The 17519-nt window shown below is 39.8% G+C and overlaps 1 protein-coding gene across 2 annotated transcripts in view; it reads left to right on the plus strand.

Annotated features, from left to right (window-relative positions):
* Rnf115 (ring finger protein 115) overlaps nucleotides 1-17519 on the plus strand; it is a 60498-nt gene that overhangs the window by 33698 nt on the left and 9281 nt on the right. For both annotated transcript variants that reach the window (XM_021195848.2, XM_029537518.1), the window contains one exon: nucleotides 10820-11031. In XM_021195848.2, coding sequence (XP_021051507.1) covers nucleotides 10820-11031 — 212 coding nt within the window. The remainder of the gene's footprint in view (nucleotides 1-10819; nucleotides 11032-17519) is intronic.

A 17519-nucleotide genomic window follows, 5' to 3' on the forward strand; every position in this document is an offset into this window, starting at 1 on the left:
TGTCCTGGAACTCACTCTGTAGACCAGGCTGGCCTCAAACTCAGAAATCTGCCTGCCTCTGCCTCCCAAGTGCTGGGATTAAAGGTGTGCACCACCTCGCCCGGTTATCTTAAACTGTTTTTAAGTACACAGTTCAGTGGCGTTCATATTCCATGCTTGTAGCTGTTTAGAGGCTGTTTCCCAGATGGGAAAGCCCAGCTCATTGGGCAGCAAACACTTTTCCTTTCTTCTTTTTACTTATCTATCTCTGATGCCACACAGTTTTCCGGAGCTAAAAGCTGACATATGACCAAAACAAATTTTCAATGTTAAATCCCATAATCAGAATTCCCTTTTATTTTAGAATCATAGTTAATAAGCCCATAAATCACTGGATTTTCCTTTTTTTGAAAATTATCTTAAGATGTAAATGTATCTCTCCCCCCAACCCCCTTGTTGATGACGTTATAGTCAAGAATTGTGTTAGGATGTTTCCTTTTGTTCATGGCTATGGTAATTGCTAATATCTAAGATTTTTAGTCAGTTCTTAACTGCTTTAAGATGAGTTGATGTGAGCCTGACTCCAGACAGATCATATTTTGAACACTCATTTGTGTTTTCTTGTTGATAGGTTGAGAAGCATTTAAAGTCTATATACTCTGTGAGCCTGGCAGTCTTCTTGCTGTTAGCATTTCCCAGGGTGTGCTATTTCTGGGAGCACAGTCTGTTCCTGATTGTGCATGTGCAGAAGAAACTTCACTTGATTTTCCTTAAGCGTTGGTTCTCTTTTAGAAATGGAAATAGATGGATCTGTCAGTTTTGTATGTATGATTCACAAGGAGGAAATGCATTGAGTAAGAAGGAAAGTATATGTGGTCAGCATTCTAACTTTAGTAGGACTATATCTGACCTGGGCTACCCTTCAGGTATTAATTTTTCACAAGTCATGGTTGTGAGTTCATGTTCCTTAGCAGTGACAGGCAAGGTGTAATCATGCCAAGTTTTCCCTCAGTAGATTTTTCTTGTCACCATGCCTCAATATTTAATTTTCTCTCTTTCCCTTCTTTTTTTCTCTCTTTCCCTTCCTTTTCTCAAGACAGTAGCTATGTAGCTCTGGCTGTCCTGGAACTTACTCTGTAGACCAGGCCACATTCATCTTCCAGAGGTCCACCTGCCTCTGTCTACTGATGGTTAACTTTTTTTTTTTTTAAATGATGTTTTGCATTTTATTGCTGGAAAAAATGTCTTTATAATAGTATTATTGAGATTCCCAAGGATTTTGAAGAATTAGGTGAGAACTTTTTATACATATTGCTTCTAATACAAGTAGGGGCAGGAAGCACATTTCTTGTTGCCTTGCCTGCACAGTATTACAGTGTAGTTGGAGAGCAAGTTTAAACACATAAAGTGGATGGGGAGACACCGATACAGAAATGTACCAACTGTCCTGTGTTTTGATTATTATGTGACGGGAGGAATTTCTTTTCTGGTCCAGTCTATTTGGAGTTCTGTAGGCTTCTTGTATGTTCATGGGCATTTCTTTCTTTTGGTTAGGCAAGTTTTCGTCTATAATTTTGTTGAAGATATTTACTGGCCCTTTAAGTTGGGAATCTTCACTCTCTTCTATACCTATTATCCTTAGGTTTTGTCTTCTCATTGTATCCTGAATTTCCTGGATATTTTGGGTTAGGAGCTTTTTGCTTTTTGCATCTTTGACTGTTGTGTCAATGTTTTCTATGGTATCTTCTGCACCTGAGATTCTCTCTTCTATCTCTTGTATTCTGTTGGTGATGCTTGCATCTATGACTGACTCCTGATCTCTTTCCTAGGTTTTCTAACTTCAGGATTGTCTCCCTTTGTGATTTCTTTATTGTTTCTATTTCTATTTTTAGGTCTTGGATGGTTTTATTTCCTTCGCCTGTTTGATTGTGTTTTCCTATAATTTTTTAAGGGAGTGTAGTGCTGGGGGTGGGGAGGTATGGGTGTGAGCGGCCATGCCCTGTGTTCTTTTACCGTCCCATTGTTGTTTTCTTATTATAGAATACATTATTTTTAAAAAATTCTCTCTCTCTCTCTCTCTCTCTCTCTCTCTCTCTCTCTGTGTGTGTGTGTGTGTGTGTCTGACATGGTCTAACTTTGTAGTTATGGTCGGCCTAAAACTAACTATGTGGACCAGGCTGGCCTGAAACTCACAGAGATCTTTCCCCTCCTGCTTTTAAAGTGCTGGGATTAAAGGTGTGCACCACCATGCCTGGCTTTTTATTTTTTTTTTATTTTTTGAAGAAGTTGTTTTCTGGAGCTAGACCTTTTAAAGCACAAGTCTTTTAAATTATACTTTTAGCTTTTTAACTGATTTTATTCAACCTTCCTACTCACCATTGCTAAGTAGAAGTGTTATTTCTGTGACAAATGGGATCTCCTTGCTTCTTTACATTTGCTAATAAAAACTTGATGAAGATGTGGTTTTAGTTTCAAGTATCTAAAACCTGGCTGAAAGTTAGCTCCTTCTTAGATACTTTTCCTGTTGTTGCGATAAAACAGCCTGACAAAACAACCGAAAGGAGAAAGGGTAATTTTGACTTCACGGTCCACCACGGGGCAAGTCTGCAGCGGGCATTGAGGCAATTGGCTCTGATACACATGGATGTGGGTGGTGCCGCTCAGTTTAGTTTCTCTTTCCCTTCAGTCTAGGACCCCAGCCTATGAGACGGTGCCACCCACCTCTACTAACCTAGTGTATATAATGCCTCATAGGGATGCTCAGAGGCTTGTGTCCCAGATAATTCTAGATTCTATCAAGTAAGCAGTCACTGTAACCATCACAGAGCAGCTACCCTGTTTACCTTTCAGTGTCATCTATAGCCATTATAAAGACACTGTAATCACAGCATTTACTTCATCAGCTGGGATGTGGGAGAGTTTAAATGAGAATGACCCCCATAGGTTCATATATTTGAAAGATTTGTCTGCAGTTGGTAGAACTGTCTGAGAAGGATTAGGAGATGTGGCTTTTTTGGAGGAGGTGTATCACTGGCTTTGAAATATAAAAAGCTCACACTCTTCCCAGTTAGCTCTCTCTCTGTCTTGTTCTTGTGCATCAGATGTAAGCTGTCAGCTGCTGCTCTAGGGCCATGACTACCTGCTTGTTGCCATGCTCCCTGGCATGATGGGTGAATACTCTAATCCTTTGAAACCATGAACCCCCCATTAAATGCTTTCTTTTATAAGTTGCCTTGATCATGTTATAGAGCTACAGCTTGGTACTACAAAATGTTATATTGCTGTAACAGGCCTGGCCATACTCTTGTTTGGAGAAATGTGAAAGACTTTGTGACTTTGAATTAGAAAAGTTGTTGAATGCTGTAAGCCTGTAAGTGGACTTCAATGGGTTATCCTAGTAGGAGTTTGGAAGACTAGTGCTGAGGACATGTAGGCTATGAAGGCCCTGCTCAAGAGGTCTCATAGACGAACAACGTTAGCTAGAGACCGAGGGCTAGAGACCATTTTTTTGATAATTTGGTAAAGAATGTTGCTATATTTGCCTTTATCTGAATAATTTGCCTGAGACTAAATTGAAGAGTTTTGTTCTAATTCCATTGGTAGAGTTCAAGATGGCCTAATAATGTGTGATTATTAGTAATCAATCACTCTTATGCAGATTTACAATGAAAATGAAAAAGCAGAGCAAAAAGAAGTATAAAATGTACTCTTTGAGGAGCAAGAAAGAACCAGGAAATTTAATGTTGGGGCCTTGATTTCTGCTGAAAGAGATAAGGAGAAATGGAAAAAAAAGGGAGTGGTGGCCACAGAGCAAGACTCCCATGTAGCTAAGCCTACAATTTGTGAAAAGAAAAGGCCTAAGGAATTATCTGTTCCTAAAGAGCGACAACAAAGGAAAGCTTATATGAATGTAATTCCAGGGAGAGGCCAGGCTGCATCCCAAGCAGGCAGCAGAACTTGGCAGCATAGTGGTTCTGGCTTTAGAGCCATGAAAGATACAGGAGTATAGGAACTATGGAATCGTCCTCCATGGTTAAGGAAAGATGCTGAGGTCAGGCATATGGAAGACCAGAGAGGCCATTTCATGAAGCTGTGAAAGTGGAATCTGGATTGTGTTGGAGACCCTAGGGTGTTGGAGATGCCAGAGATGTTAGAGATGTGAGAAGAGCTGCAGACAGCTCAGGAGGAGAAGCAGCATGTTGTAGTCCGAAAAGCCAGGAGGATGAAGCATCTAAGTAAGCCCTCCGACATCAGACTTGGTCTCACAGGATTTGGGGTTTTGTTCTGGTCCAGTATTTCCTCACCTTGCTTCCTTTCCTCAATCTTGGAATGATAATGTGTATTGTATTGTACATTGGAAGTGTGTGATTTGCTCTTGCTTTTGCTATTACAGGGGATTACAATTAAGAGATTACCTTGAGTTTCAGAAGAGACTTTAGACTTTTAAACAGTCATGAGACTGTCAGACTGTGGAGATTTTTGAAGATGGATTGAGTGCATCTCAATTTTTTTTTTTGGTATGACTGTAAGCCTGTAGGGGCCAGGGAGTGAGATGGGGTGGTTTGAATGAGAATGGCTTCCATAGGCTCAGATTTCTCGAAGAGGTGAAACTGTGTGAAAAATTAGGGGTGTGTGTGCTCTGAGGTTTAAAAAGCCCATACCATTCCTAGTTAAGTCTTTTTCTCTTTCTGTCTTGTGCTTGTGGACCAGAAGTAAGCTCTCAGGTTTTGATCCAAGACCATTCCTGCCTGGTGCTATATATCCTGCCATGATGGTCAAGGACTGTAACCCTCTGGAACCATGGCCCTCCAAATTGACTGCTTTCTTTTATAAGTTGGTCATAATATTTTGTCATAGCCATAGAAAAGTAACTAAGATAGACATTTGGAATGTGAAAGGATGCGTGTGTGTGTGTGTGTGTGTGTGTGTGTGTGTGTGTGTGTGTGTGTATGTGTATGTGTGTGTTTGTGTGGTGTATAAATACACTTGATGGAAAATTGGTTTTACTATGTTAAGGGACTTTGTGAATAATTGTGTTTAAGTACGTTTCAAAAATAAAAAGGTAACTTCAGTTCTTAAAATAGAGATATTGAGAGCTTCACAGTGGTGGCACACACCTTTAATCCCAGCACTTGGGAGGCAGAGGCAGGCATTTCTGAGTTTGAGGCCAGCCTGGTCTCCAGAGAGAGGTCCAGGACAGCCAGGGCTATACAGAGAACCCCTGTCTTGAAAAAAAGAAAAAATAATAGAGGTATTGACAGGAAAGTACAGACTATATATCTCTTTTTAAATATGTAAAAAAAAGTAGATAAAACTTTGACAAGAAATATATAGAACCAAGCAATATATAAAATGGGAAGTAAATCAAGATTAAGTAGAATTTACCCCAAGAATGTAAGGTTGGTTCAACAATCAAAAATAAGTTAATATAATTCACTGTATCAATACTCTAAAAAAAGGTTATCCTATTTCAAAACTTGCAACATTTTTCTTTTATGCATATGGATGTTTTGTCTGCATGTACACCTGCACACCAGAAGAGGGCATTGGGTCCAATGTGACTACAATTATAGACAGTTGTGAGCTGCCACATGGGTGCTGGGAATTGAACTCAGGACTTTTAGAAGAGCAGCCAGTAGTTTTTTTTTTTTTTTTAGGTTTTTTGAGACAGGGTTTCTCTGTGTAGCCCTGGATGTTCTGGAACTCACTTTGTAGACCAGGCTGGCCTCGAACTCAGAAATCCACCTGCCTCTGCCTCCTGAGTGCTGGGATTAAAGGCGTGCGCCACTACGCCCGGCACGCCAGTAGTATTTTTAACCACTGAGCCATCTCTCCAGCTCTATTTTGTTGAATTTTTGAGAACTTCTAGTTCTTTGAAGTTCTGGTATGATTGAGTGAGTTTGTCTGGTCCTGGCCTCTTCATTGGAGACAACTTATTACTGTTTCAGTAGCGTGTTATAGGAAAGTTTAGGTCTTTTCTGTTTCTCTTCTTTTTCATTTTTACACAGGAATTCACTTTGTAGTTCAGATTGGCCTTAAAGTCTTGGAAATCCCCTTGCTTCAGCTTCCGAAAGACTGAGATTACAGGCATGAGCCTTGACACGCCTGGGCTTACATAGCCTCTTGGTTTAATTTTCATCCATATGGATCTAGAAATCTCTTTTAGATTTTGCAGTCTTTTAGAATGTAAGTTTTTCTTCAAGTATTTCACTGTGAACCCCAGGGTTTTATTGGAATTTGTTGAAGTGTATCCCCATTTTGAATCTAATATTATTGGTGTGTTTTCTCTTGATGAATTTAGATAAGAGTTTGTCAATCTTACTTATCTCTCAACTATGTTTCATTGGTTCTTTGTATTATCTTAGTGTCTGCTTTATCACCTTTATTACCTTTATTATTTTCTTCTACTGATTTTGAATTTGTCTTACTCTTTTTTCTAAGACCTTGAGGTACATCATCAAGTCATTTATTTGAGCCCTGGTTTGAATGTAACCACTCCCACCTATCTGATTTCCTCTTAGATCTGCCTTCACAGTTTACCAAAGGTTTTGGTAAATTTCATTTTCATTTGCTTGTAAGACCCTTTTATGTTCGATGATCTTTTAGTGGGACATTGATCAGTCAAGAGTTCGTGTCAGTTTCTATCATTTCTATAGAATGTGTAGTTTCTCTTGCTATTTATTTCTACCTGTTCCATTATGATCTGACAAAATATAAAAACTCATTTATTTTATATTTGTTGAAAAAATTTTTTTTCAGTCTAAGATATGATCTGCTTTGGAGGAAGGAGTCTGTGGCACTGAAGAGGGTGTTTGCTCTACAGCTGTAGACCTATTGTTCTGTGGCTACTGAGAAGGATGTGTGTTCTGCAGCTGTCGATAGACTTCATTAGAGATTTGATGAGCGCATTTGATGATCTGTGCTACAGTTTAACCTTGAAGTTTCTGTGTTGAATTTGTTTAGATGATCTATTTGTTGATGAGAGTAGGTTATGAAGTTGCTAGGATTGTATCTGGACCTATATGTTTCTTTATGTCTAGTTATATTTTCAAATTGAAAGGAAGTCACATACAATGTAATTCACTCTTTTAAAGTATGTAATTCCCCAGTTGTAGCATGTTCACACCATTGTATAGCCATTACCACTAATTCCAGAGCACCCACACATATTGCACTCAAACATACATATTCTCTCTCTGTGTGTCTCTGTTTCTGTGTCTCTGACTGTCTGTCTCTCTGTGTGTGTGTGTATGTTTTGTTCTTTTGGCAGTGTCCCTCATTTCTTCTGAGACAGGGTCTCTACTGGCCTGAAATTTACCAAACAGGCTAGGCTGGCTGGCCATGAAGCTCCAGGGATCTGCCTATCTCTATTTCCCAGTGCTAGCATAATTTCACACTTAGGTTTTTTCTTTTTAATGTGGGTTTGTGAGATTGAACTTAGGTCCTGTGCTTGCAAAACACTTCATATAAGTAAACATCAGGAACTCTTTCTCTACTCCCCAGAACTCTATTAGCCCCCAATCTTTTAACTATTTATACTTCTTATTTCTCCACAGTTTCCCCACACTAATCAGTAGCTATAAATGACCTTTTCTAACTGAGTTATTTTCTACTTAGCATAATGTTTTCAAGTTTCTCCATGTTGTAGCATGCATTATTACTTCCTTCATTGTGTGGCTGCATTCATTGTGCAGACATTCATTCTTTTCCTTTTGGTGTTGGAATCAATCCCTCAGCTTCAGTATCCAGCAGGCAGGGTGTCTCCTAGCTAAGGCCTAGCTCTATGTGACTTACTGTGTACCTCTCTGTTAGCCTATAGACACTGGACATTTACACCGGGCTTTTAGGAGTTCTGCTATTAATATGTTTGTACATGTTTCTTTGTGATATGTTTATAGCTCTCTTGTTTTTATAGAGATTCTTGTGTCATATAACTGTTTAGCTCTGAGGAACACCTTAACATTTAAATATGTGGAGGATGTGATTGCCGTTGTCTCAGAGCATGGTCTGTCAAGTGGAAGACATCATCTATCCTGTTGTTTATTTTTATTTATATTTTAAGAGATTTGTTGATTTATATTTGTGCATCTCTGTGTGAGTGCATGTGCATATGAATGTGCTGGTGTGTGCATGTGTGGAGGCCAAAAGAGACCCTTAGGTGTCACCCTTATCACACTCTGCCTCTTCTATTGAGTCAGAGTTTTCTTGGCTCGCTCGATGCCAGCAAGGCCTAGTAACCCTCCCGTCTCTGTCCTCCTGCTGGAGACAAGCGCTTGCTGGAGCATTCAGCTTGTTCATGGGTGCTGGCATTCAGGCCCCAGTCCTCACTGTGGAACGTGTACTTAGCTGCCCCGGCTCTGTCTTGTTTATAATGACACTGGGAGCTTTGTCTTTTTTCTTCTATTCAGAGTAACTTATTTTGTTGTTATTTTTCAAGACCAAATTTGTCAAACTGTGTAATTCTTTCAAATGTTTTACTAAAACTCTGTAGTCATTCAGTTAGTTTATATTTAAGTAAGTTGTGTCCTGAAGACCCAGTTCTGTTAATGAGTTCTTTTCCCTTAATGCTTGTGTAAGTCTGCTCTGAGACAGATGACCTAGAGCTATTCTTATCCTTCGTGTTGGTTTGGAGGAAGTTCTGAGATGTACTCTTTTATTCTATGTGCTATGGTTGGGGCACACTGTCATTTGGGCATGAAAGTAGGCTAAAAAAACACTATTAGTATTAGTTGGTGCCACTTTGCATTTCCCAACAAGTAGCCAAGTTCCAGAAGCTAATGCAGAAGGTGCTTTGGCTTTTTCATTTTCTTTGCTGTGCTAACAGTTGACAGTAATCTAAAGCTTATAGTTAACGGGGCTGGAAGACGGCTCAGTGACCACAGCACTCACTGTACAAGTGTGAGGACTAGAGTGTGGATCCTTAGAACCCCATGGAGAGGGAGAGGGAGAAGCAGCGTCTTCAGTGGTGCACTGCCGTGAGGTGCCCCTGTGCCTGGAAGTCTGTAAATAATGTCATGTATGCCCTGTGAGCAACCGTGCTAAAACTCAGAGGGTCAACAAAAAAATACAATACAAAAGAAAACAATAACAAAAGGAAAAAAAAGTGGAAGAGACATTAACTAGAAGGGGGCTGGTTGGGAAAAGGAAGGGACCAGCAAGAGTGGAAGGGGGATAAAGTGTAATGGAGAGTGTATGTGATAAAAGTCTTTATCTGCATGTATAATTAATTTATGCTAAAAGCATTTTAAAATAACAAATAGGAAAATAAAACCAGTGAATTATAAACAAAATATTTGAATAGCATTTACTTCTGGCGGTTATGAGAGGGATACATAGAGAATTGCAGTAGCTTTAGGGCGATAATGAAGAGATGACTTATGGACTTATATCTTCTCTACATCTTATTCATGTGCTTTTTTACATGTATTGATAATCTTAATATGTAAAATATCCATGACATATTGATACTGAAAAGAGTGCTATGGTGGTATCCCAAGGCAATGCAAGCCTTTGTTGCTTATGATACTTACAGTTAGCATATGATACTTACAGATGATACTAACATATGATACTTACAGTTAGCATATGATACTTACAGATGATACTAACATATNATGATACTAACATATGATACTTACAGTTAGCATATGATACTTACAGATGATACTAACATGATACTTACAGCTGACATATACTTACAGTCAGCTCACATGGTTTCTGTGTCAGTTACTTTTGGATCTGTGTGACTACAGCACCTATCAGAGACAGCTTAAGGGGAGAATGGTTTATTCTGGTTCACGGTTTCAGAGTGTTGGAGGTCATCATGACGGGGAAGGCATGGTGGGACAGACAGCTCAGTTCCTGATAGTAGGAGCACGTGGCAGACTGCTCATTTCATCACAAATAGGAAGCACAGAAACAGCTGGTTCCACAGCTTCCCTCAGTAGCCCCCGAAGGGGCTGTGTGAAACTTGTGAGCTTCTAACCTTTCTATGGTCGGGTATTGCTTGGGTTTGGTGTCTGTATCTCTGTACTTGAAAATAAAATTCTTTTGAAGCAGAAGAGTCTCTTTTTGAAAAAACTTGTTTTGAACCGGAGTGATGGCTCAGCAGTTAGGAGCACGCGATGCTCTTGCAGCGGATGGGTGTGGGGTTCCCAGCACCCGTGTTCTGTGGCTCACAACCTTAGCTCCAGGGAGTCCTATGCCCTCTTCTGACTCCTTGAACACTGCATTCATTTGTGTAAACCTACTCACAGAGACACACATAGTTTAAAAAAACAATCTTTTTAAAAAATTACTTTCCTTTTCCTTTTCCCCTTTGCTTATTGATTCTCCCAAAGCCAGTCCCTCTCCCTCCCATATTAATGATGAAAGTGTGTACAACAGGGGCTCTTATCAGTCATAGCTGCACTGCTTTGGCATAGTTTTGACCTAGCCTGTCTTTGATGCCAGAGTCAAGTCAAGAGATGTATTTTAAAGACATCTATCTCTACTTCATAGTGATGAAGTGTTCTTTACAAGTGGAGAAATATATTTGTTTTTTTCGGAATGCAGATGCCACTGTGACAAAACATTAAGTCTAACACTGATTTGAACTGTTAGTTATGCTTGGGATGGACGGCCATGCTAACCTTTAGCTTATTTCTGGAGGGGAGACTGTGCAAAGGCATATGGATATGGATATTAGGTAACTGTTAAGGAAAGGAGCTAGGCATTTTTTCTCTTATTATGTAGAAAATTATTTTAAGTTTTTAAAATTTGTTTGTTTACAGTCAACCAGTGCAAGGGATTGAGCTTCCCACATTCTAGACTAATGTGGTTTTTTTTTTTTTCCTTCTAGCTTTGGGACCATTTGGATCACACAATGATTTTACAAGATTTTAGACCATTTCTAAGTAGCAATCCACTGGACCAAGATAATAGAGCCAATGAGAGAGGTCATCAAACTCACACTGACTTTTGGGGACCAAGTCGGCCTCCAAGGTTGCCAATGACAAGAAGATACAGGTCTCGGGGAAGTACTCGTCCCGACAGGTCGCCAGCTATCGAAGGGTGAGTTGTTGTTTTGAGTTCTTAAGGGCTGTTTAAATTGTTACTGGCACAATCTAATCTTTATGAAGTCCCCAGACTTTTGTGAACAAGACAGAAATATAAACAGGATGAAAATGAAGCTAAATTGAATGTCATACTCAAGAATTATCATTTAAGGATTGGTGATAAAATAGCCGGGCAGTGTCGGCTATTTAATCCCAGCACTTGGGAGGCAGAGGCAAGCGGATTTCTGAGTTCGAGGCCAACCTGGTCTACAGAGCGAGTTCTAGGACAGCCAGGGCTACACAGAGAAACCCTGTCTCGACACCCCCCCTCCCGCAAAAAAAAGGATTGGTGATAAAATAGAGAGTGGTATATCTAATAAACTTCTGTAGCATTTTTTATTAACATCTCAGAGGGGATTTATCAAATTTTAGAAAAGGCTAAGTTTGATACTTTGTGCTTGTAAGCATTTGACAGACTGTGAAGAGCATGAGTTCAAGACCAACCTGGGCTAAATATTAAGACCATGCCTCAAAAAGAATGTGGTAGTACACACCTTTATTCCCAACCGTGGAGAGGCAGAGGTAGATGGAGTTTTGGAAAGCCACTCTGGTCTACAGAATGAATTCCAGGACCATACAGTGAGACCATGTCTCCAAAAATAAAAAGATAGATAAAAAGAAAAAAAGTAAAAGAAAAAGAAATTTGAAAGATACCAAAAGGTAAACCAAGTATATCCCATAACATTGGGATCTGTCTTAGTTAGGAATGAAAGCACGGAGTTGTGCGTGTGGTTTCAGAGGGCTGAGTCCACTGTAGCAGGACAGCATGACTGGAACTGAGAACTAAAATCTCCATCCATAAGTAGGAGGTAGAGGGAAGGTACAATGGTAATGTCTTGGTCTTTTGAAACCCCTAAACTTGCCCTAGTGATACATTTTTTCCAAAGAGGGCACACCTCCTAATGCTTCTTTGCAAATAGTTCCAACAATTGGGGGCCATTCTCATTCAAACTACTGCAGAATGCAGAGATCTGATTTAAAGATTTAAATAGATGAGAACTTAATATGAAATCACTTTAATATGAAATCACTCTAGCATATCCCCTCCCATACCTTCCATCTTAAAATCAAATTTTTTTTTTGAATAGGCTATTTAGATCTACCAGGTAGCTCAGACTGGTTTTGAATTCCAGATCCTCCTGCTTTAGGCTCCCAGTTGCTAGGTGCATGCCACCAAACCTGCTTTGTACTACATTTTTGTTAAAGGAAAAGGAATCTTTTTCTACTGTCCCTTACTCTGTGTCAGAATATTTCCTGAGCACTGTGTCCTAATGTTTCTTGCCCACAGATGTGAGGGAAGCTAGATGAGTATAGAGTTAACTTTGTAACCTTTACTGTGAGGTGGCAAGGAGGATGTTGTGGAGATTGGTTTATGATTAGCCAGCTGCGGTGCCTGCTGATCACTTACACTAGAGTAAATGGTGTGCTTGAACTGAGTTTGGTGGCACATTCTTGTAACCCCAGCATTTGGGAGAATCAGGAGTTCAAGCTGGCTTCAGCTCTCTAGTGAGTTTGAGGCTAGTCCAGGCTCCACAAGCCTTTAGATGAAACAACAAACTAAACAACAATAAAAAGCATATATCAGATGAGTTGTACTGTATAGTCAATATTTTTTTCAATGTGTAGCAATCTGAGGATTTTTATTGTATTTATTTTCATTGTAGGTTTGTAAGTTTAGATTTTGGCTCTGTTTTGTACATTTTGGTCATTTAAATTATTTCTTGATGAATTCTTTCCTTTATATAATCACTATTATATATCTTTAAATAGATCCACCTGTTTTCAATTTTATTTCAATTTTAGATGTTGTATTGTAAAACGAGACTGCATGTTTTTATGTGCCCAAACGTGGACTGTATAGTCAGTAGCAGTTTTTTTCTTCTTACTTTTCTTAGCAAGTGGAGACTATTTCTTGAACTATGTATGACCAGAAAATACCAGATTACTTGCTAAGGGTTCTTGATGTAGGGAATTGGTGTGGAATCTACTTTTCACTATTGGGACTCTTAACAGTCTGCTATCAGGAATCTGGGATGTATCTACCAGCACACACATGCTTTCTTACGAAGATCCAAGGAGAATACTAGTTTTTTACTTTGTAAAGACATTATGCTTACAGACGCTGCAACCCAGCCTCTAGAACTGAATTAAACACATTTTCTATTGCTTATAATCTTTTTTTTTTTTGCTTATAATCTTCCCACATTGTTCTGTTTAGACTGAAACACGAGACTATTACTATCTCTCTTCCTATTAGACTTTTCAAAGTCCGCTTGTCAGGCTGTGCTTGCCATGGCCTACATTTTAAGATCCTGTTCACCTATTCCAGTAGACAGTACTTTTCAGAAAGTAGCTGTTAAAGATTAGCCTTTGTGAGATTATCAGTGTGTTCTAACCAGGAGTTCCTCTGAAATATGCATTTCCTGTGGCTGTTCACTGACATAGAGCATGTTTTTGCTAACATCAAAGTAAACTTGCATTATTTATTTATTCTACAATTATTTATTGAATGCTCAAAGTGTATACTTTGTCCTGTAATGGTTGGTATTTAAATTATATTTCATTTATGAGTAATTAGAGCTAGAACATACTAACTCACTTCACCATCAAATGAAGCTGACTTGTGCCAGAAGACCCACTTGTGGATTGACATCTGGGGATATTGTGTCCTACCTGATACCATCTCTGGATTTCTCAGACACCAAGAAATGAGAATGATCAGGGACTTGGGTTAGTTTGTGTAGAGTTGATGATCTTTAGAAGGAATTTCACTCAGATTATTAATGTTTCACCTTAAAGTTTTTAGAATGGTAAAATAGTTGTATCTGTTAGTTCTGTTTAATTAACTTTTGACAAGTCATAGAGGTACATGGTTTGTATATAGCACATTAAAACCTATCTTCATTTTAGTACCCTCTCCATCCCCATTCTTAAAGACAAATCTCATAGTCTCAGCTAGTCCGGAACTTGCTATATATATATATATAAAAAACCAGCCTGGCCTTGAATTTGTGATCTTCCTGCGTCCACTTCCTGATTACAAGGATTACAGGCTTGTACCACCATGTCCAGTTTGTGAAGTGTTGGGGATTGAGCCAGCCCAGGGCTTTGTGCAAGCAAGGCAAGCACTCCATTAACTAAGGTACATCTGCACCCAGAAAGGCCTTTGATTGTTAGTCTGCATCTAAGAAAGCTTTCTACCTGCATAGTAAATATGTTATCATATTTTTAAGAAGTCATTCCTAAATTTTAGCATCATAGCTTTTTGATACCAGTCACAACTTAGGTTTTAAGAATTGACATTGGCTGTTAACTTCCCCCCCTTATTTTAAAAATGTTAGTGTTTACTTTTTAAATGGATTAAAAGATGGTGCAGTGTGCCGCGCACATGCGCACCTCCGACCCCCATCCCGCAGAGGTGGGGCAAAGATAACACATACGCCAAGGCAGGGTTTGAGCAGCTTCCACAGCTTCCTGCTGCAGCTTCCTTTACTCTCTACAGCTCACCCCAGCTCAGCTTCCCTCTCTTTATTCTGGGATCGCCCAATTTATCCCCTTCCACCCTCTGCACTTGACTCTCATCCCTCATCATCCACTCAGCATTCAGCACATTCTATACGGAGCCATGCACGCAGACAGGGTGGGTGTTGATAGGCCAGTGATTCATTATCATGCTGTATGACGCTATACGTCAGGTAATCACTCAGGTGCGCATAATCAGGTTTTTGGTAATCAAGCAGGGAATCACGGGGCTTGGCAGTGAACCAGGGTGCCAGTCTTGGCTCACAAGGCCGCAGCCATGGCTACACCCCCCCGCTTCCCATAGTAGTGGCTATTTCTGGTTGTTAACTTGACTATATCTGGAATGAAAAATAATCCAGAAAAATTCTCAAACAAATGAAGGAAAGGCTACATTGGATAGTGGCAAAAGGCAGTCTCAGCCAGTGAATCAATTTCCAGACTTGAGCCAGTTTGCAGACCCAGATCCCCTTGAATGAAGGGGTGGCCAGGTTCCCCTGAGGAAGGATCTTGATAGGACACCTAAAAGTTCTGCTGTCAGTCTTTCTCCAGTTTTTCCCCAGAGGGACCTAAACAGCCTTTTATGAGGGTAACTAACTGTACACTATGGGAAAGGAAATAATCAGACTTTCCAGGGTCTATTGGATACTGGTTCTGAATTGACAATGATCCCAGGAGATCCCAAGAAACATTGAAGCCCTCCAGTTAAAGTAGGGATTTATGGAGGAAAGGTGATTAATGGAATTTTGACTGATGTCTGACTCACAGTAGGTCCCTGAACACACCTTGTGGCCATTTCCCCAGTTCCAGAATTATAATTGGGGTTGATATACTTAGAAATTGGCAGAATTCTCACATTGGTTCCCTGACCTGTAGAATGAGGGCTATTATGGTTGGAAAGGCTAAATGGAAGCCTTTGGAGTTGCTTCTGCCAAAGAAAACAGTGAATCAAAAAACAGTATTGTATTCCTGGAGGAATTGCAAAGATTAGTGCCACCAACAAGGACTTGAAAGATGCAGGGGTGGTGGTTCTCACCACCTCTCCCTTTAACTCTCCTGTCTGGCCCGTGCAGAGCACAAGTGGATCATGGAGAATGACAGNTGACTATCGAAAACTAGATCAGGTAGTGACTCTGATTGCAGCTGCTGCAGTTTTGTTTTGTTTTGTTAAGAATACATTTGTATAGTTATTCTTTCAATTTAAAAAAGTTATTTATTTATTATATCCAAGTACACTGTAGCTGTCTTCAGACACTCCAGAAGAGGGCATCCAATCTCATTACAGATGGTTGTGAGCCACCATGTGGTTGCTGGGATTTGAACTCAGGATCTCTGGAAGAGCAGTCAGTGATCTTAACCTCTGAGCCATCTCACCAGCCCTATTCTTCCAATTTAACATCAATTGGTATATAAATTGAGATACTAAAAGAATGTTCCCAAGGGATATTGCCCCATTGTAAATTTACAAATGCATTCACAATTGTATGTGAAATTGTTATGTCATGTTAGGCATATTGTTATTGTTTCATGTGGACATGAGATATTATTTATGTCAATTTGACAAGGGGTAGATTGTAGTGGCTATTCCTGGTTGTCAACGTGACTATATCTGGAATGAACTACAATCCAGAATTGGAAAGCTCACCTGTGATCCTAATCTTGAGGCTGGGAGATACAAGTTTTTGACCTGGATCTTGGCATGGAGACAAAGGCAAGGAGATCTCAGAGTTTAAGGTCATCTGGGACTGACAGCATTACAAAGAAGCAGCTCCAGTTAGACTTTGATATTGTAATCTTACAAACTTTTAAATAGACATACACAATGTATGTAGTTGAAATAGGCTCAATCATATACATGTTTTATTATTTTATATGAACATATCTCTTCATATACATCCAGTTTGTCCCCTTCTAGGGGGTTCTCTTAATTAATCCAACAGACATTGCTTTTCCTCTGTATCAATGACTCTTTTAGATGATGTGCACACAATAGTGAGCGCAGTCATGAAAAAGTGTCTTTGTGGATTTTAAGTACTAACGAGGAAAAGTAGGCAAAATGTTGAGTGTTGAGCAGTGCTGAGTATGAGGTAGTGTGCCGGGAATGGAGAGAAGGGATGTGGGAGACAAAGGTTCCAGAAGGACTCAGCAAAGGCCTCATTGAAAAGGTTAAATAAGTATGTGAATAGACAGAGGAAGTGAAGGACAGAGCTAGGACATGCCCCCAAGGAGATACACCAATGTGGAGCAGAATTAAGTGAGTATTAGGAGATGAGGTCTCTGGGAAGTTTTTGGCTTGTGGCTGGGAAGGTAGGTATTCAAACTTGCAGAATCTAAGGGCTTTTACTTGAGTGGACCCTTAGGTTTAATTTATGTCTGTCCACTCTGGAGAGCAGAGTAGAGGACTGAGGGCAAGGAGAGAGTTGGAGAGTGACTTGAGAAGCCACCGCCTTAACCTGAGCTAGAAATGCCAGTGACTTAGATGAGAATAATAAAGATTTGCTTGAGTGTAACATTGAGTATGGGCTACAGCATATAACAGAAAAAGAGAAAAGGGGGTCACTAAGGTTGCTGGCCCGAGGGACTAGAAAAGTGGGGACACTGTGACATGGAAAGCACTAAGAAGAACAGTTTGGAAAAAAAATTGGCAATTTTGTAATTTGGGACATAGTGAGTTTGAAGTGTTTGGAGGTATCAAGTGCGGGTAGTGAGCAGACAGCACATTTGGCTGGAAATAAAATATGGAAGTTATTGCCTGTTTGTGGTATTTTAATTTAGAAAGTTGGGTGTAAGAAGAAGTCAAGAAAAAAAAAAGAATTTCTTGGCATGGCAACCTATACCTGTATTTCCAGCACTTAAGAAATTAAGGCAGAGCTGGGCAGTGGTGGCGCACGCCTTTAATCCCAGCACTCAGGAGGCAGAGGCAGG

Source organism: Mus pahari, chromosome 4 (genome assembly GCF_900095145.1).
Source record: "Mus pahari chromosome 4, PAHARI_EIJ_v1.1, whole genome shotgun sequence".
NCBI classification, from domain to species: Eukaryota; Metazoa; Chordata; class Mammalia; order Rodentia; family Muridae; genus Mus; species Mus pahari.